Raw genomic sequence first — 21636 nt, forward strand, 5'->3', positions numbered from 1 at the left:
CTGTATGTTGATTAGCATCCAGCTTTATTAGGAACAGATAGAAAATGTATGAATAAAAACTACTGCTGTGCAGCGATTTGCAGACTGCCAGGCTGCTCCCAGACTCCGAGCAGATGAGTAATCCACAGTGAGTGAGAGAGATGGACATGCCCCCTCCATAAGGCAAGACAAAGCAAGTGAGCAAGATATAAATGCTATTTGTTAGGGCAAGATAGATCCTAGACACATAATTATTAGGGATCGACCGATTATCGGTTTGGCCAATATTATCGGCCGATAATCACGATTTTGGGCATTTTTGGTATGGGCAATTACCTTGCCGATAATGCCCCGCCCCCCCGGCCCTTATTGCCTCCCCCATCCCCGGTTTTATAATTACCTGTTCCCGGGGCCCGGGGTCAACGCTACTTCTGGCTCCTGTTGCGTCCTGCATTACGCTGTGCGCAATGACGAGTGACGTGACGCGACGTCACCGTCAGTGCGCACAGTGAAAGCTCAGGAGGACGCCACCGGAGCCAGATGTAGAGTGGACCCCGGGAACAGGTAATTATAAAACTGGGGATGGGGGAGGCAATGGGGCCGGGGTGGTGCGGTGCCGGTGTGGCAGTAGGGGGCGCAGTGCGGCGAGGGGGGCGGTGGCGGTGATAGGACTCAGGACCCCCGGACAGGCAGGGAGAGAGAAGCGGGTGGCGGCAGCGGTCTATGGGGGGGGGGGGGGCGGTGGGGGATGTAAATAGCCGATAACTTATACCGATATTCCGGTATAAGTTATCGACTATCGGCCCTAACCTCCACAGATTATTGGCCCTAAAAAAATGATATCGGTCGATCCCTAATAATTATATGTACATGATCAGGATTAGGTACTGAGTAACTTTTTTTTTTTTTTGGCAATGACAGGTACGCTTTAACAATAAAACTGGTGCATGTGATATACACGCGATACTGTATACACACCAATACAGATCAGTCATAACAAATGCTCTTTTCAATACACTATACTATATTTGAATTCCTATAGACATGTTTCTGGAGAGTAATAATATTAAAGGTTATGGATACTAGATTTATAGGGACAGAACAATGACCCAGGGACCTATCCCGATTGACATACACTGCTCAAAAAAAATATAAGGTAACACTTAAACAACACAATGTAACTCCAAGTCAATCACACTTCTGTGAAATCACACTGTCCACTCAGGAAGCAACACTGAGTGACAATCAATTTCACATGCTGTGGTGCAAATGGAACAGACAACATGTGGAAATCATAGGCAATTAGCAAGACACCCCCAATAAAGGAGTGGTTCTGCAGGTTGTGACCACAGACTACTTCTCAGTTCTTATGCTTCCTGGCTGATGTTTGGGTCACTTTTGAATGCTGGCGGTGCTTTCACTCTAGTGGTAGCATGAGACGGAGTCTACAACCCACACAGTTGGCTCAGGTAGTGCAGCTCATCCAGGATGGCACATCACTGCGAGCTGTGGCAAGAAGGTTTGCCGTGTCTGTCAGTGTAGTGTCCAGGGCATGGAGGCGCTACCAGGAGACAGGCCAGTACATCAGGACAAAGCCATGTGCTTGCCAGAGGTAGCCTGACTGCCATTAAGTACTGAAATGAGATCCTCAGACCCCTTGTGAGACCATATGCTGGTGCGGTTGGCCCAGTGTTCCCCCTAAAGCAAGACAATGCTAGACCTCATGTGGCAAAGTTGGATCAGTCTGTAGTGTGGTTTTCCACTTTGATTTTGAGTGTGACTCCATTTCCAGACCTCCATGGGTTGATAAATTTGATTTCCATTGAGAATTTGTGTGTGATTTTGTTGTTAGCACATTCATGTAAAGGCGAAAGCATTTCAAACAATTAGTTCATTCATTCAGATCTAGGATGTGTTATCTTAGGGTTTCCTTTATTTTTTTTGAGCAGTGTATTTAGAGTCGGGAAGGAATTTTCCCCTGGTATGGGGCAATTGGCATCAGCCTTAGGCTAGGTTTCCACTTCGCCATGGCGTTTCTTTGGCCTTTTTTCCGGTGTTTTTGCCTGTGTGGAAATTGCATTTTTTGGCCCCTTTGGAGTTTTTGGGGATGTAGGGATGGAAAAAAAAAATTATGTAACAAAATTAATATTTTTTAGAACAACATTTTTATTAATTTTTAAACCGGGACTAATTTATGTAGCGGGCAGGGACCTAAAAATGAAATCAACAATATTAAAAATGTAAAAAAGGGCCATTTAATTGTAAAAATAAATATTAGTTATGTTTTTTAACTACCGTATATACTCGAGTATAAGCCAACCTGAATATAAGCCGAGGCCCCTAATTTCACCCCAAAATCCCAGGAAAAGTTATTGACTCGACTATAAGCCTAGGGTGGGAAATACATCATCCCCCGTCATCATCCAGACCCCCGTCATCATCCCCCCTCCATCATCACCGCCTTGTCATCATCCCCACCCCCCCTTCATCATCACCGCCTTGTCATCATCCCCACCCCCCCCCTTCATCATCACCGCCTTGTCATCATCCCCACCCCCCCTTCATCATCACCGCCTTGTCATCATCCCCTTGTCATCATCCCCTTGTCATCCCACACACCCCCCCTTCATCATCCCCTTGTCATCATCCCACACCCCCCCCTTCATCATCATCACCACCACATGTCATCAGCCCCCCCCCCCTTCATCATCACTGCTTGTCAATGTCTGATACAGTGGTCTTCAACCTGCGGACCTCCAAATGTTTCAAAACTACAACTCTCAGCAAGCCCGGGCAGTCATCGGCTGTCCGGGCTTGCTGGGAGTTGTAGTTTTGAAACCTCTGGGAGGTCCGCAGGTTGAAGACCACTGCGGCCTTCGACATCATCCAGACCCCCCACCCCCTTTAATTTTGTACTCACCTCCGGAGGGACGTTAGGGTGCGCTGGTCCGGTGCTGCAGGACAGTCGTTCCAGGTTGTCCATCTTCACCGGGGGGCCTCTTCTCCGCGCTTCGGGCCCGGAATAGAGGCGCTGCCTTGACGACGACGCACAGGCACGTTGCTAATGAACGTCCCTGTGTGTCGTCGTCAAGGCAAAGCTCAGAGAAGAGGCCCCCCCCGGTGAAGATGGCCCGGAACGACTATCCCACCGGACGGTCCTGGAGCACCGGACCAGCGCACCCTAACGTCCCGCCGGAGGAGAGTACAAAACTAAAGGGGGTGGGGGGTCTGGATGATGTCGAAGGCCGCAGTGGTCTTCAACCTGCGGACCGCCAGAGGTTTCAAAACTACAACTCCCAGCAAGCCCGGACAGCCGATGGCTGCCCGGGCTTGCTGGGAGTTGTAGTTTTGAAACATCTGGAGGTCCGCAGGTTGAAGACCACTGAGGGCGGTGAGTTCACCCGGGTATAAGCCGAGGGGGGCGTTTTCAGCACGAAAAATCGTGTTGAAAAACTCGGCGTATACTCGAGTATATACGGTATGTGTTTAATAAAGTTATGTGTTTTTTACATTTTTTTTTATTAATTTATTATTTTTCCTACTTTATTTATTTTTTTATTAATTATTTTTTTATTTTTTTTATTTTTAGGTACTTCTAATAGAAAGATCGCCCGGGGTCACACCTGACACCCGTTGCGATTGTCCTTTATATTGCAGTGATGCGGAGTGGCTCTCTACAGTGCTCCCATCTTTGCTCTGTACTCCAGACTGGCCAGTGATATGATAGAAATTCACATCACTGATTCATATTTGCCACTAAGAGCGGTGATTGACCGGATGGTGGCAGCCAATCACCGCTCTCAGTAGGAAATATGAATCGGTGATGTGAATTTCTATTCACATTACTGGCCGGCCGTATAGTGCAGAGATGCGGAACGCAGAAGAAAGCCGCTCTGCATCTCAGAAGGATGATCGCAATGGGTTATAAGCTATAGTAAGCTATAGAAGCGGGCGGTCGGTTTCCCCTCTCCGCTCCCCTGCCCTGTATCCTTCTGTGATGTGAAGTTCTCTTCACATCACAGATTCATATATGCCGCTGAGAGTTGTGATTGGCCGGATCCATCCGGCCAATCGCAACTCTAAGCGGCAAATATGAATCTGTGATGTGAAGAAAGCTTCACATTACAGAAAAGTACAGTGCCGGGCAGGGGAGCGGAGAAGTGCAGCCGTGCCGCCGGCTTCTATAGCTTATACAGGAGGATTGCAGCGGGTATCAGAAGTCCCACCCGGAGTGATCTGTCTATAAGTACAGGTACTACAACTCCCAGCATGGAACAGTCTGTTCTATGCAGGGAGTAGTAGTAGTAACTAAAAAAAAATTTAAAAAACAAAAAACAAAAAGTAAAAAACAGACACTTATTAAACACATAAATACATTACTAAAAAAAAAGTCACAAAAAGTAAAAAAAAACAAAAAACATATGTTTACAATTAAATGGCTGCTTTATAAATTTTTAGGTCACTGCCCACCCACATAAATTGGTCTCTGTTTAAAACATAAAAATTTCATTAAAAAAAAAATATATACATTTCGTTAAATACAATAGTTTCCATCCCTACTGTATTTATTGTTTATCATACCCTACAAAAAAATAAAAAAAAATATAAAAGCGTACCTCCATCCTTTTTTGGATCGCTAGAGTCAAAACATTTATAAAAAAACGCCTGCAAAAACGCCATAGACTTCTACGGGAAAAAAAAATTCACAAAAAAACACCAAAGTCTCAATGGGGTTACAAGTTTTGAGGAGCATTTTCTCCTATTACCCCTTGTAAAAATGTAAAATTTGAGGAAAAACCAGTATTATAGTGCGAAAATAATTTTTTCTTCATTTACACATCCAACTTTAACGAAAAGTCGTCAAACACCTGTGGGGTGTTAAGGCTCACTGTACCCCTTGTTACATTCCTCAGGGGGTGTAGTTTCCAAAATAGTATGCCATTTGTTTTTTGTTTTTCTGTTCTGGCACCATAGGGGCTTCCTAAATGCGACATGTGTGGGCATGCTGGGAGTTGTAGTTTTGAAACATCTGGAGGGCTACAGTTTAGAGACCACTGTATAGTGGTTTCCAAACTGTAGCTCTCCAGATGTTGCTAGGCAACTCACCAGCTTCTGTAGTCTGCAGCATGCTGCGTCAGGGAGCCAGCCGCACATCATCGCCGCCCGCCGGTCACCGTTGGTTCCCCCCCCCTTTCTGCCCGGACTATTGGGGGGTGACCAGAACTGAACTTTAACCCCGCCCCCGATCTGCTATTGGTCGGTCGCTTGTGTCTTGGACACCCCCGATTCCCCTTATTTATTTAGGGTGTCAGGGATGCCTGCTGAATGATTCCCATGGGCGTACCCACACGCCCTCAGTCCTTAAGGACTTTAAAACTGGGGTGTATGGATACGCCCGGCGTCCTTAGGGGGTTAAGAATTTATGCAGATTTTTTTTCAATAATGTTCAATTTTTCTATCTATATTTTATAATACTGAATTCTTGCCGTTTACATTGTGGCCCCTAAGCTTAAAGCTAAGCTGAGACTTTCTGTTCTGTCTAGATCATTTCCGAGTACAGAGAATGCTTAGTCCTGTCTTAAAGGGGTATTCCAGGCAAAAACATATATATATATATATATATATATATATATATATCTCAACTGGCTCCAGAAAGTTACACAGATTTGTATATTACTTCTATTAAAAAATCTTAATCCTTCCAATAGTTATTAGCTTCTGAAGTTTTCTGTCTAACTGCTCAATGATGATGTCATGTCCCGGGAGCTGTGCATGATGGGAAAATATCCCCATAGGAACTGCACAGCTCCCGGGACGTGAGAGTCATCAGAAAGCAGTTAGACAGAAAACAACAACTCAACTTCAGAAGCTAATAGCTATTGGAAGGATTAAGATTTTTTAATCGAAGTAATTTACAAAATCTGTTTAACTTTCCAGAGCCAGTTGATATATATAAAAAAAAAAAAGTTTTGGCCTGGAATACCCCTTTAAGTTAACCCTTTAAGGACTCAGTCCTTTTTGACCTTAAGGACCCGGCCATTTTTTGCGCATCTGACCACTGTCACTTTAAACATTAATAACTCTGGAATGCTTTTACTTATTCTGATTCCGAGATTGTTTTTTCGTGACATATTCTACTTTAACATAGTGGTACATTTTTGTGGTAACTTGCATCCTTTGTTGGTGAAAAATCCATAAATTTGATGAAAAAAAAAAAAATGAAAATTTAGCATTTTTCTAACTTTGAAGCTCTCTGCTTGTAAGGAAAATGGATATTCCAAATAATTTTTTTTTGTTCCCATATACAATATGTCTACTTTATGGTTACATCATAAAATTAACGAGTTTTTACTTTTGGAAGGCACCAGAGGGCTTCAAAGTTCAGCAGCAATTTTCCAATTTTTCACAAAATTTTCAAACTCGATATTTTTCAGGGACCAGTTCAGGTTTGAAGTGGATTTGAAGGGTCTTCATATTAGAAATACCCCATAAATGACCCCATTATAAAAACTACACCCCCCAAAGTATTCAAAATGACATTCAATAAGTGTATTAACCCTTTAGGTGTTTCACAGGAATAGCAGCAAAGTGAAGGAGAAAATTCACAATCTTAATTTTTTACACTCGCATGTTCTTGTAGACCCAATTTTTGAATTTTTACAAGGGGTAAAAGGAGAAAATTTGTACTTGTATTTGTAGCCCAATTTCTCTCGAGTAAGCACATACCTCATATGTCTATGTAAAGTGTTCGGCGGGCGCAGTAGAGGGCTCAGAAGCGAAGGAGCGACAAGGGGATTTTGGAGAGATGGGATTTTCTGAAATGGTTTTTGGGGGGCATGCCGCATTTAGGGAGCCCCTATGGTGCAGGGACAGCAAAAAAAAAAAAAAAAAAAACACATGGAATTATATTTTGGAAACTAGACCCCTTGGAGAACGTAACAAGGGGTAAAGTTAGACTTAACTCCTCACAGGTTTTTTAAACAGTATGTCATAAAAGTGAAAAATTGGATTTTTAACACTAAAATGATGGTGTTACTCCAAATTTTTCATTTTCACAAGGGGTAATAGGAGAAAAAGGCCCCCAAAATCTATAGCCCCATTTCACACGAGTCACTTGTGGGGGGTTTCCACTGCCCTGGCATAATGGGGCCTTGCAAACAGACCATGCTGGTGGTGCTCCTTTCCTTCTGAGACCTGTAGTGCGCCGGCAGAGCACTTTACATCGGCATATGGGGGTGCATTTTGGGGTGCTTTTACTCTTTTCATCCCTTGTGATAATGAAAAATTTGGGGCTACAGCAACAGGTTAGCGGAAAAAGGAATTTTTATTTTATTTTCACTGCCGCTGTTCCAAAAATCTGTCAGACACCTGTAAGGTCCTAATGCTCACTGCACCCCTTGTTACATTCCTTGAGGGGTGTAGTTTCCAAAATGGGGTCACATGTGGGTGTTTTTTGGGGGGGAGTTTATGTCAGAAATGCTACAACTATTAGCCAATCCTGTAAAAATCATCAATTTAGGCCTAAATGTACATGGTGTGCTCTCATTCCTGAGCCTTGTTGTGCACCCGCTGAGCACTTTACATACTTTACTTTTTCTTCTTTTACCTTCTTTAAAGTGTACTTTTTTTACACTAATATGCTGGTATAGCCCCCAACTTTTCGTTTTCACAAAAGGTAAAAGTAGAAAAAGCCCCCCCCCCCCAAAATGGTGAAGCAATTTCTCCCGTGGACAGAAATACCCCATATGTGGTCCTAAACTGTTGCCAGGCACATGCAACGGGACTCAGGAGTGAGAGAGCGCCATGCACATTTGTGGCTTAAAGGGGTATTTCAGGGTCTGGTAGGTTATTTTAACCTATTTCCATCTTATCCCCTACCCAAAGGATAGGAGATAAGATGAATGATCGCCGGGGTCGTGCCGCTGTGGACCCCTGTGATCTTGGCGCAGCCCTTGGCATAGTTTGCTGGCGCTGCTTCTGGGACGGGGCGTAACACTGACGTCACGTCAGGCCCCCTCCATTCATTTCTATGGGAGGGGGGCGTGACGGCCTTCTGGGAAGTTGCTCCCGGCGGTCACGCCCCCTCCCATGGAAGTGAATGGAGGGGGCCAGACGTGACGTCAGTGTCACGCCCCGTCCCGGAAGCAGCGGCGGCAAACTATGCCGGGCGCTGCGCCGAGATCACAGGGGTCCCTAGCGGCGGGACCAGTGCGATCATTCAACTTATCCCCTATCCAAAGGATAGGGGATAAGATGAAAATAGGTTAAAATAACCTACCAGACCCCGGAATACCCCTTTAAATTAGTGATTTGCCCAGGGGTGGCTGATAGTTGCAGAGTTTTACTTACATGCGGTGTACCAAAACACCGCAGTTAGTAAATCTCTGCCTATGTCAGCGTTTCCCAACCTGGGTGCCTCCAGCTGTTGCAAAACTGTGACTCCTAGCATGTTGGGAGTTATAGTTTTGCAATAGCTGTGGGCAACCTGGTTGGGAAACACTGCCCTACTGTGTTGATCCAGAGGAAGGCAAAAAAAACCTTGAGGCGGATGCCAATTTGCCTCCAGGGGGAAAAATTCCTTCCCGACTCCAAATATGGCAATCAGAATAAGTCCCTGGATCAACGTTCTTGGAACTTTTGGGGGATTATTACAACCAGGGACTGGAATGTCCCTGTGTTGCCAATGCGTCGGAAAAGCGCAGTACATAGCCGCGGTCCCAGGCTCCTGTACAACGTCACCAATGCATTGGAAAATAACAAAAAAGTGGTATACAACGCCGTATGGCTCGTGTACAACGCACTTAAATTTGAGGAAGAATAAAAATGGGGTAAGTCATAAATACTCCACAGACGTATGATACGCCTTGAAGCATTCTTTGATGCAGAGGCCTGGTTTTTCAGGTCTCTCCTGGAAAATGTTGCCCTGGTACGATACGCGGGCCTACAGTTCCAGAGGTACTTGGGCCCGCTCCTTCCTGGTCACCAAAGATCAGGGTCATGATCACTACCTCCTGGTACTGCAGGAATGTCCCTGCGTTGCCTGCGCTGCGGAATAGTACAAAAGCGTTGTACAATGCAGTCTGGACCATGTACAATGCTATTTTTTGTACCATCTTCTGATTTTGCGCATGGCGTTATATGGGGTGAGGACTTGATCTGAGAGATCAACTCCTCCCATATACTGATTGTACCCGAGGACACAATGCGGTTTGAGGACCGTATTAGTGGTACCTCGTACAGTGACAGGGGTGCTGCCATTACCGTGAATGGTGGTCAGCATAAGGACATCCCTCTTGTCCTTATATCTGACCAACAGAAGATTTTCACTAGTAACGGACCTATATTCACCCCTAGGGATTGGTGGGAGATTTGTCAGAAGGCCTCGCTGACTTCTCCGCACAGTGCCACAAGCAGCAGTGGCTCCGGCGGAAAGAGACTTGAAGAGGGGTATGCTTGTATAAAAGTTATCCATGTATAAGTGGTAACCTTTATCAAGCAGTGGGTACATCAGTTCCCACACAATTTTCCCGCTAACTCCCAGGATGGGGGGACATTCTGGGGGTTCAATGCGGGAATCCTTACCTTCGTACACCCTAAATCTGTAAGTGTACACTGAGGTGCTCTCACAGAGCTTGTATACTTTCACGCCATACCTTGCCCTTTTACTGGGAATGTACTGGCGGAAATGGAGTCTACATTTGAAGCTAATAAGGGACTCGTCAATGGCCACCTGCTTTTTGAGGGACATATGCCTCTGCAAATTTTTTACTGAAATGATCTATAAATGGCCTGATTTTGAATAGGCGGTCATATGTGGGATCATTTCGGGACGGGCACGTTGCATTATCCACATAATGCAAACATTTGAGGATTGCCTCAAAGCGTGGCCGTGTCATGGCCATACTGTTGAGGGGAGTGTGATACAGAACATCCCCACTCCAGTATTGCCTAATAGTTGGCTTTTAGACCAGGCCCATATGCAGCATGAGGCCCCAAAATGTCCTAATCTCAGCTGCATTGGTGGGGGTCCATCTGTCGGGCCTAGGCAAAAAAGCATTGGGATGCTGGGCTACAAACTGCTCGGCATACAAGTTTGTTTGCGCCACCATCAAATTGACAAATTCCTCACTGAAAAAAAAAACGTTAAAAAGTCCATTTCAGTGAGGCCTGTGGTGTCAATTTGGATTCCAGAAAACCCAGGAATCAGTGGCGCATAATCGTCTGGAACCGGGGTCCAGACGAGGTCACCTATAGGTGGCCAGGGAACACCGTACGGGATACAGGGCTACTAGATTGTGGAGCCTCCCCCGGCATTGCCTGGGGCAAGCGCCGCCGGGGGGGGGGGGGATGGTCATCTTTACTGGATGATGAGGAAGAGGAAGAAAAAAGGAGGGTAGGGTCTTCCTCTTCCCCATCACTGACTGATTCGGAGTCAGAGGCAAGCATGGCGTATGCCTCCTCCGCCGAAAACATGGACCCTCTACAGGACATTATAATTTTTTTTGGGGGGACGGGGATGGGGGGGATTCAGGGTGTGTGTAAATGTAGTGTTTTCACTAACTTTATTTGTGAATAGTGCAATAGTGTATTGTAGTGCTTGTACAACAGTAGGGTGCGGTCTGGCCACACAGTGCAGAACTGCGACTGTTGGCACGGACCGCAAAAAAGCAAAAAGAAAAAAAAAGAAAGCTGCAAGAAAAGAAAAAGCAAAAAAATAAAAAAAATAAAAAAGGGAAAAAAAGCAAAGAAAAAACAAAAATTAAAAAGAGAAAATTATACTGCAAATGCTCTGATAGGTCACACAGACCCACAGAGCAGTGCAGGTGCAGAAAAGCCCTGTACACTAACTGTCCCTGCCTGCTCTACAGCTCACCCTCACTTACCAACAAGCTGCCGCACAGAGCAGATGGGCTCCGCCACTCACTGCCCGATCTCCCGCCAGGAATCGCCGCTCCCCTGTGCCCGGGGAGAGCTGCCGCACGGAGCAGATGGTCTCCTCCAGGCTCCGCCACGCACCGCCCGGTCTCCCGCTGAACGCCGCCGCTGACCCGCAGATCTTAAGGTACCCGCCACAGCTGCCGCTGAGCTCCTTCCCCACGCTGTGCCCGGACTCCAGTGAGCGGGCAAATCGCGGGGAGGAGATATTCAAACACCGCAGAGCGCTGCGATTGGCCGGACTGGTCTGGGCCGGCCATTCGCAGCGATCGGAGGGGGTGGCTATCCTTCCACCTCCCTCTTTTAGTGAACGGTGATTGGAGCTGTGTCGGACAGCTCCAATTACCGCGATTTTATCCACTCCGGGGGTCGCAATGTCCCCAGATCACCGTGATAAGACAGTATGAATGTACTGTCCAATCACGGTGATCGCCGTTACAGGAGGGGATTAAGTCCCCCCTAGGCATTGTGTGAAGATGCCTGCTGTTAGAAAACAGCAGGCATCTTCACAGAATAACGCTGTCGGGTGCCGCTGTGGCATAAAACAGTGTGGACGTAAATGTACGTCCTGGTGCGTTAAGTACCAACTCACCAGGACGTACATTTACGTCCTGTGTCCTTAAGGGGTTAATCTGAATGAGACAGGTCCTGTCTATTGTTCGTGGGTCCTGCAGTAAAGCATATTACTAAAGGCTGTAAAAAAAAGCTCAGTCAAGATGGCTTCCCCCCAAAAAAATTACAATCAGAAAATATAAACATTAAAACATTAGGGAGGTGGGGGAGAGAAGAGGTTTCAGTATCTGGGCATAATAAAAGGGAAAAAAATCTAGGCAACACATTCCCTTTAAATATTTAATGAGAGCAATATTAGACACTCACCTCATTAGCCAGGCGCCTTAAGGGGACCGAAATAGATTTCTGTTTCGGTTCTGTGATTATATTTACAAACCTGTAAGATAAAGAAAACAAGGTAAATCCCACAATCTATAGCATATGAAATGTTACCAGCATGCAGTGTAAGGCTAGGTTCACACTGCACAGATTTTTCCGACCGCAATGGGATTGCACAGCGTACACCTTGGAATTTCAGTTGCGGACATTTCGCAGCTAAAATTCCACAACCAAAATTATGAACTCGGAAGCTCTGGAACGATTTTTTCCGTACGGAGAATTCTGAGTATGATCCTAGCAAAGGGTGAATAAAAAAATTTACATTTTCCCTGCAAGGGATATATACCAGTAACATACTAACCTGACAAGTGCCAATCCATAGAGTAACTCCAGCTCCTGTTCTCCCATCCCACCGCTAACATCAAGGATTTTACATCGCACCAGGTCAGCAGTGCACTCTACAGCAAGTGGCATGCTGTTTCCATACCTGTAAGAAGCAGACACTCTAAATGAATTTAGGAGATATACTAGAAGCCACCACACACACTCAATAGATAAACTGGACCACACTCAATCTGCCCCAGTAATATGGTAAAGTTGTATAAAGCGAAACGTCACATCATGATGATACAAAAAATCAATGTGTAAATAGTTAGTTCGGGTTAGTCATCCCCTAAAGCAGTGTTTTCCAAATAGTGTGTCTCCGGATGTTGCAAAACTACAATTCCCAGCATGCTGGGAGTTGTAGTTTTGCTAAAGCTGGTGGCAAGCTGTTTGAAAAACACTGTCCTAAAGATACCAAATTGGACAATTGGGTCCTCAAGGACCTTTCTTGACAGGGTATCAAGGAGAGACAGATGAAAAAGACAACCAATGGAAAACATCTGTCAATTTGGGAGGTCAAATAACCCAGGATCACACACGGAGTTAAGCTGGACTTACTGTACATTTGCTCATGTATGTCCATGTCCCTATATACATGCCAGCTCAGCGCCTGCTGTTGTCCACAAGATTGCATACAACTCTATGTACTGCTTTGGACTACAGCTGTAGCTCATTTGGAATAACCTTTACAAATGTTTCCTATAACACTCATCTAGAACATGGACAACTAGTTCTGATAGATCTAAAGGCTTTTCTGAGGATATATACATTTACTTTAGATGCCACCTGTTCACTTAAAAAAAAAAAAAGTATGCATACTTACCTCCCGCTGTGACTTCTGGTCCTCGCTGCAGTCCTCTTATTCCTCCTTCCAGTAACAGTTTGTGGCTGCTCAGCAGACAGCTCCAGTCAGAAGAAAACATACTGGCAGGAGTAAGAAGACTGCAGTACTGTATTGTACAGCCCCCTCCATTGTGTCCGTACTACATTCTAATGGAGGAGGCAGGGTGACAATATGGCTACACGCAGATCATCACATGTGAAGGGAAACTGCAGTCAATCTGAGGAATATTCTTCATTATGACAGGTGACCAGACATAGGATACTGATCGGTCCTGTCATCAATGACCTCCATTCAATCTACCAGCAATTTCCATCCCACACATGGGCACGAGGTTTCCACAGCCCCATGCGCATGCTATGGCACGTCTCCTGCTGCATTGCTGAAATAAGTGGCCTAAGGGTGACAATGCGGGTTATCTCTGTGCCAATCCGCTGGAAAGCCACAGCAAAAGGAATACATATGCCGGATTGTAAATCTCATCTGTCTGAATACGGCCTTAATAATGTCAGTGCTGGGAAACAACAGGAAAGAGCAGGTAACTAGTAATCTGGTGGCCCCATGGTCCCCACACTGTACAATGCAGTAAAGCCACTGTTTCCTAAGCAGGGTGCCCCCCAGCTGTTACATAACTACATCTCCCAGCATGCCCGGACAGCCAAAAGCAACAGCTGGAGGCACCCTGCTTGGGAAACACTGCATTATGCACACGTGATTCTCCTGACTTGTGTCTTACATCGCCCCCTATGGTCGGTCAGGTGACCCAGGTGTATGGTCAGTCACACATCACAGCCTGTCATGTGGTATCACGTCGTCAGTATACACCAGGACAGGCAGACAGCAGTGTAGGCAATGAATGGTAGTAGCCATGGCGGCGCTCCGGGCACACGCTGCCCCCTGACCTGCTCTTCCAGGCGGAGATCTGATGCAGCGCTTCCCGCTGGAGCTTGCAGTCCCGGCTGTACAGATACTCCAGCACCTGCTCCCATTCTGCCTTACTGATCCAGGCAACGACCCGCCGCTCGCCCGCCATCCCCAGCGGCAGCACAGTTCGGCCTCTCCGCCAATCAGGGATCGTCTTTGTTTTGGTGGAGGGTAACAGCAAACAGCACCGTCCGGGAACAGAAGCGCCTACTCTAGGTTCCGGGCTGTGTCTTATGGACGTTTCCTTGTTCATGATGCTAAATGACTGTTACAGCATTGTTTCTCAACCAATGCGCCTCCAGCTGTTGTAAAACTACAGAAACTGGACATTTATCGTTATAAATGAAACTATGCCCCTATGTACTTCTCAGAGATGCAGCTTCACCTCTTCCAATAATAATAATAATAATAATAATAATGTGGTAGCTTGGGGGTGTAGGGTAGGTAGAGTGTAGCTGTGCAGTGATGAAAGGGTGTTGGATTAACCCTTAACTGTCGTGACACCAGGGTGCGGGTTCCTCTCTGTATATATATACTACCACCACCCGTCCCAGGAACGATAGGGAGGAATAAAGGATTGTCCACAACCGGAGTTTTAGTAAAGTGAAGATAACTTTACTGCAGATTTTATGCAGGTTAAATGTAGTAACAGTCTTTACAGAGGACCGGACTTTGGGCTCCTCACAGGTTTGGTTGGGACCTTATAGGGAATAAGCTTGAAGTAATTGCTTTACGCTGTTCCACTGAATTTAGGGGAATTGTTTAGGTCCAGCATTGAACTCACGGTTTTGTATTCAGCTTAAGTTAGCAGGCTTCAGGCCTAGATTTGTCTTGAATTTATACACAGAGCTTCTCTCTCTCTCTCTCTCTCTGCTAGTCCGGAACCCAAGAGAGCGAGGATTGGATAACAGCACCCTTATATCTAAAAGGGCAGGCTTCAAGCTTATTGGTCCCCCAGACCTGTCAGTCCTAATACAAAGCATTGTGGTACAACACGTGACATGAGCACCTGACCTGGAAGGTCCTTAACCTTAGCAGAACAATATAATTATTAAAGGACAACTGTAGTGGTACACCTTTATATATGCCCATGCCCGGGCCTCAAAAATAAACAAAATAAACTCATACATATCTTCCTACGAGCCCCCGTTGGTCCGGCACAGGCCTCACGGTCCGACAGTGCTGACGTCATTCCACTTCCTGGGGACGGGGACGCCACAGAGCCGTCGGCGTATCACCGGCCATAGCGATGTCCCGCCCCGGTCGGTAATAGGCTGAGCCTATACACACAAGATTAAAGAAGGAAGAGGTGACTAGGGGTTATCCCACTAAGAGCATCCCATCAGCACGGAGGAACTCTGACCCTGGGGACCCATAACACAAGGCACAGTAGGTGTACAGCACCGGGACACCACAATAATGTGACCCAAAAAATTTTATTTACATAGAATGTAATTTTGTACCGCAACAGTTTACACTGTGCCTCACATGATATCAGTTTTAGATCGCAGGGGGTCCGACTACTGGGGCCCCGCTGCGAACTCCTGTTTGGAGCCCTGGCTCTCTCCCAAAGCGGCATGTCACAACCCCTCCATATAGCCAAACGGCTCTCCTATAGAGATATATGGAGGGGGCATGGTGTTCCCCCACTTTGTGCTGGGGTCGTGACGCGCCGCTCCCAGGGAGAGCCGGGGCTCCATACAGGAGATCGTGGGGGCCCCAGCGGTGGAATCACCAGTGATCTAAGACTTATCCCCTATCCTGCGAGTCTTCTCCTTTAAAGGAAATCTGTCACCAGTGTCACCTGCACTACCTGTCGCTACCGGTAGGTAGTGAAGGTGACACTGATGAAAACGGTACTTACCTTTTTCCGTACTGTGCAGTCGTTCTTCGGTAATCTTCTCCAGTATTATCAGCTTTGGGCGCAGCTTGGAGCATGGGTGGAGCTTAGTGACATCACCGCTTCGGTTCTCTAGCAGTGGGAGCTAGCAGAAAACAGCTGCGGTGATGTCACTAAGCTCCACCCATGCTCCAAGCCGTCCCGAAGCTGAAGATACCGGAGAAGATTACCAAAGAACAACTGTACGGAACGGGACAAGGTAAGTACCGTTGTCATCAGTGTCACCTGCACTACCTGTCGGTACCGACAGGTTAGTGAAGGTTATTGAAAGAGCTTTATTGTCCGTTCAGTCATTACAAGTCATACAATAAATTACAATCACACAAAGCATGACAGTACAATACACAGCAAAGGTTCCCTAAGCTATACATCGCACATCATGCTACTCTAACACTCCGCTCAATCCTGTAATAGAAAAGCACAAGAGATCGAATAACAAAAGCAATACAATCTGTGATCGGGGTAGGGGCGTGGTCTATGGGGTGGGGCTGGGAGCGTGGGGGTATGGGCGACTATGTGGGGGTAGGGAGGGGGCGGATCACAGGGCCAAACTGCTGGGCTGAATCTTCAAGGAGACCTAATGAAGGTGACACTGGTGACAGATTTCCTTTAAGCAGACGTCCAGGAAGTGAGAGTCAGATTAACACTCCTCTGTGCTCACCCTGCCCTGTCTATCAGACTAATGTCTAAAACCAGAGGAGGGGATTACAGAACAGCCTGCAGTGATTGGATGAAGAAACCCAATACAGAAAAGCAGACTCAGGACAGAAGTGAATGCATGATGAGTAAGAGCAAGACAGTGATTGCCTTGGACATGCCCATTTCTGAGCAGTGACTGTCAGAATGAGTGGGCAGCAGAACAGAATGATTTCTGAGCCAAATACAAAAGCTAGATACATAAAACAACATGTAAAAGCACTTTTTTTTTTTTTTTTACAGTTTTATGACAGGTACGCATTAAGCATTAAGGGAAGTAGTATATAGTCAACTCATGTCCAATAGTTGCTTAGCTATATCCTCTATCCCAGAATTAGAGGTAGAGGTCAAGTGTTTATAGTTAGTTAGCCTAGTCAGTTTGAGTTGCTGCTCAAGTACATTGGGGGAGATTTATCAAAGGATTTAGACTGTTTTTTTCTGTCTAAATTTGTCACACAGAAAGTCGCAGTCTAAATATGTGCGACTTTTCTGCGACTTTTGCTTTAAAGGATTTTTAGACCATGATGCATTCTAGTCTATTTTAGACGCATCGGCTGAAAGTACGCCGAAATGTCAGATCATGTTGGAGCAGGTTTATATACAGTCTAAAGCATAGATCCTAAAGTCTGTGCGCAGAATTTATCAAGAGCCGTGCGCCTTTTGATAAATTAGGCGCACAATGGACCGGCCTAACGCTTTGTAGTTTGGTCTATCAGGGGTGTGGAAATAAAAAAATAAAAATACTTGTCCAAGGGACTAAAGCGGAACACAATCTACTTGTCCCTCAAAAAAATCCACTTGTCCTGATACGTAAATAAGGTCTTTATTAGTTTCTGCACTTTCATTTTTTCCTCCTCGCCCAATAACAGCCATAACTCTTATTTTTCCATCTACAAACCCATATGAGGCTTTTTTTTTTTTTTGCGGGGAATTATACTTTGTAATGACACCTTACATTTTTCCATAACTTATGCTCTGAAACAAAAAAAATTATTTGTGAGGTGAAATTGAAAAAAAGCAAATTTTGAGTCTTTCTTTTTTTCGCCATTCACCTTGTGGTCAAATTTACATATTATTTTGATACTTTACATCAGCCTGATTACACATATACCAAATTTTAGTTTCCGTCACGTTTTAATAAATATATATGTTATGCCTAGCGCTCCGGGTCCCCGCTCCTCCCCGGAGCGCTTACGGCGTCTCTCTCTCCGCAGCGCCCCGGTCGGTCCCGCTGACCGGGAGCGCTGCACTGTCATGGCCGTCGGGGATGCGATTCGCACAGCGGGACGCGCCCGCTCGCGAATCGCATCCCAGGTCACTTACCCGTCCCGGTCCCCTGCTGTCATGTGCTGGCGCGCGCGGCTCCGCTCTCTAGGGCGCGCGCGCGCCAGCTCCCTGAGACTTAAAGGGCCAGTGCACCAATGATTGGTGCCTGGCCCAATTAGCTTAATTGGCTTCCACCTGCTCCCAGACTATATCTGATCACTGCCCCTGCACTCCCTTGCCGGATCTTGTTGCCTTAGAGCCTAGTGAAAGCGTTACTGTGTTTGTCCATACTGTGTACTTGACCTCCTGCTTTTGCCTTATTGACTACGATTCTTGCTGCCTGCCCCGACCTTCTGCTACGTCCGACCTTGCTTCTGTCTACTCCCTTGTACCGCGCCTATCTTCAGCAGTCAGAGAGGTTGAGCCGTTGCTAGTGGATACGACCTGGTCACTACCGCCGCAGCAAGACCATCCCGCTTTGCGGCGGGCTCTGGTGAACACCAGTAGTGACTTAGAACCGGTCCACTAGCACGGTCCACGCCAATCCCTCTCTGGCACAGAGGATCCACCTCCTGCCAGCTGGCATCGTGACAGTAGATCCGGCCATGGATCCCGCTGAAGTTCCTCTGCCAGTTGTCGCCGACCTCACTACACTGGTCGCCCAGCAAGCCCGACAGATCGCCCAACAAGATCACCAGCTGTCGTACTTGACCACCATGACACAGCAACTCCAGTCGCAGCTACAGCAGCTTCAGTCACAGCTACAGCAATTTCAGTCTCAGCTACAGCAGCAACAACCATCTCCTCCGCCAGCTCCTGCACCTCTTCCGCAGCGAGTGGCCACTCCTAGCCTCCGCTTGTCCCTGCCGGACAAATTTGATGGGGACTCTAAGTTTTGCCGTGGCTTTCTTTCACAATGTTCCCTGCACTTGGAGATGATGTCGGACCAGTTTCCTACTGAAAGGTCTAAGGTGGCTTTCGTAGTCAGCCTTCTGTCTGGGAAAGCTCTGTCTTGGGCCACACCACTCTGGGACCGCAATGACCCCGTCACTGCCTCTGTACACTCCTTCTTCTCGGAAATTCGAAGTGTCTTTGAGGAACCTGCCCGAGCCTCTTCTGCTGAGACTGCCCTGCTGAACCTGGTCCAGGGTAATTCTTCCGTTGGCGAGTACGCCATACAATTCCGTACTCTTGCTTCTGATCTATCCTGGAATAATGAGGCCCTCTGCGCGACCTTTAAAAAAGGCCTATCCAGCAACATTAAAGATGTTCTGGCCGCACGAGAAACTCCTGCTAACCTGCATGAACTCATTCATCTAGCCACTCGCATTGACATGCGTTTTTCTGAGAGGCATCAAGAGCTCCGCCAGGAAAAAGACTTAGATCTCTGGACACCTCTCCCACAGTCTCCATTGCAATCTACGCCTAGGCCTCCCGTCGAGGAGGCCATGCAAGTGGATCGGTCTCGCCTGACCCAGGAAGAGAGGAATCGCCGTAGGGAAGAGAATCTTTGTCTGTACTGTGCCAGTACCGAACATTTCTTGGTGGATTGCCCTATCCGTCCTCCACGTCTGGGAAACGCACGCTCGCACCCAGCTCTCGTGGGTGTGGCGTCTCTTGATGCTAAGTCGGCTTCTCCACGTCTCACGGTGCCCGTACGGATTTCTCCTTCAGCCAACTCTTCCCTCTCAGCCGTGGCCTGCTTGGACTCCGGTGCCTCTGGGAATTTTATTCTGGATTCCTTGGTGAATAAATTCCGCATCCCGGTGACCCGTCTCGTCAAGCCACTCTACATTTCCGCGGTCAACGGAGTCAGGTTGGATTGCACCGTGCGTTACCGCACGGAGCCCCTCCTAATGTGCATCGGACCTCATCACGAAAAAATTGAGTTTTTGGTCCTCTCCAATTGCACTTCCGAAATTCTCCTTGGACTACCTTGGCTTCAACACCATTCCCCAACCCTGGATTGGTCCACAGGGGAGATCAAGAGCTGGGGTACCTCTTGTTTCAAGGACTGCCTTAAACCGGTTCCCAGTACTCCCTGCCGTGACCCTGTGGTTCCCCCTGTAACCGGTCTCCCTAAGGTCTTTATGGACTCTGCCTGCCATAAGAAGTGCCTCTCCCCCCCACCCAGTCCAGTCAGGCAAGCCTCGGTGCCTCCTCATGGCCCCCGTCCTGGTGTCACACTGCCCCGTGCCAGGCCTCGCCCTCTGCCCTCCCTCCCCATTCCCACTCCTGCTGTACTGCCTGCCGTTGAGGAAACCCTCCATTCTTTCCCGGTGTCCTCATCCCAGGGGAGGCAGTTACCAGACAAAGAGAAGGGGAGACCTAAGGGGGGGGTACTGTTATGCCTAGCGCTCCGGGTCCCCGCTCCTCCCCGGAGCGCTTACGGCGTCTCTCTCTCCGCAGCGCCCCGGTCGGTCCCGCTGACCGGGAGCGCTGCACTGTCATGGCCGTCGGGGATGCGATTCGCAGAGCGGGACGCGCCCGCTCGCGAATCGCATCCCAGGTCACTTACCCGTCCCGGTCCCCTGCTGTCATGTGCTGGCGCGCGCGGCTCCGCTCTCTAGGGCGCGCGCGCGCCAGCTCCCTGAGACTTAAAGGGCCAGTGCACCAATGAAGGCAGGCTCAATCAAATGCAGATCTATGGGGGCAGCCATGGATGCAGAGGTAAGCCCTCCGGCTACCTCCACAGGGGATTGCCCCCCCCCCCCCGCGATCGCGCTGCAGGGGGAGGGGGCGATCCACCCCACTAGACCGCCAGGGATGGTTAAAAGATCCCTTTAGACACCGCTGTCAACTTTGACAGCGGTGATCTAAAGGGTTAATAGCCACCCGCGGCGATCGCCGCATGCCGGGCTATTAGCGGCGGCCCCCGGCATCTGAAATCAGCCGGGGGCCAATGAGTATGGAGCAGGCTCGAGTCAGGAGCCTGCTCCATACACCCTGAGCACCGCGTGAGGTGCAGACTTGCATCCCATGCAAGTCTTCGCCCGCTCCTCCCGTCAGTCTGCACCTCACACCGGCGTTATAAAAATAAAGCCGGTCCGGCCCTGCTAGCCCGATACAGGGCTAAATGTATGAAATATTCACCTGCCTGGCGCCCGGAGCTACATGTCCCGGGCGTCGGCCGATAGGATTTCCTCATCCCTGGTCTGTATTGATGCGGGACATAGACAACTTTGATAAATATCCCCCATTGAGCGCACATAATCTGCAGCTTCTGTCACCACATGAGGAGTTTTCCACAGTGAGCTTTTGGTATAGCCAGAGTCAGGCACATCTTCTACAAGTAGGCCACTATCTTCCAAGACCTGTCTGCTGTCAAGCACATCGGCCTAGCCATTGTCCCACTGCAAGGGTAGAGGTCTTTACAGAAAGGAGTACCAAGTCAAGGGTAGCATTTGGGAAAAAGTTATTTAAGGGCCCATTTGCAACGTAAAACTGGGCAACGTTTGCCTTAGGTCCTGTCAAGTAGCACACTGTTAAGAGGATTCCTTCTAGAGTTGTGTCTCAGTAACATTCATAAAAGTAAATGGAGGGAAATTCTATACATTTTGCTCAATTAAATAGTACACAAGCTAGAGCAAGAGGAAGTCAGTCTACATTCTCAAGAAACATTCTAAGGTCCAGAGAGAGAAACAGAGTAGACCTTCACCAGAACATACCAAAGTAAAAGTACCAAAGCAACAAATGTGCATAAATCTAAAAGTCTGCATATAACACTCAGTTCCAAAGGGATAGTGACTAGTGACAAAATATTACTTCCTCTTAAAGGCCAACTGTAGTCAAATAAACTTATCCCCTATCCGCAGGACTT

The 21636-nt window shown here is 47.5% G+C and overlaps 1 protein-coding gene across 2 annotated transcripts in view; it reads right to left on the reverse strand.

Moving 5' to 3' along the window:
- Window positions 1–14865, reverse strand: part of LAS1L (LAS1 like ribosome biogenesis factor) — a 62156-nt gene extending 47291 nt beyond the window's left edge. The window contains exons 1-3 of one of the 2 annotated variants that reach the window (XM_056538277.1): window positions 14739–14865; window positions 12167–12292; window positions 11794–11863 (exon numbers count right to left, since the gene is read on the reverse strand). In XM_056538277.1, the coding sequence (XP_056394252.1) occupies window positions 11794–11863; window positions 12167–12279 (183 nt within the window). In that variant the 5' untranslated portion in view covers window positions 12280–12292; window positions 14739–14865. Of the gene's footprint in view, window positions 1–11793; window positions 11864–12166; window positions 12293–13932; window positions 14327–14738 lie in introns of those variants that run through there. The other variant, XM_056538276.1, reaches the window with a different exon arrangement.
- Window positions 14866–21636: the final 6771 nt, after the last annotated feature.

Source organism: Hyla sarda, chromosome 9, assembly GCF_029499605.1.
Source record: "Hyla sarda isolate aHylSar1 chromosome 9, aHylSar1.hap1, whole genome shotgun sequence".
NCBI lineage: Eukaryota > Metazoa > Chordata > Amphibia > Anura > Hylidae > Hyla > Hyla sarda.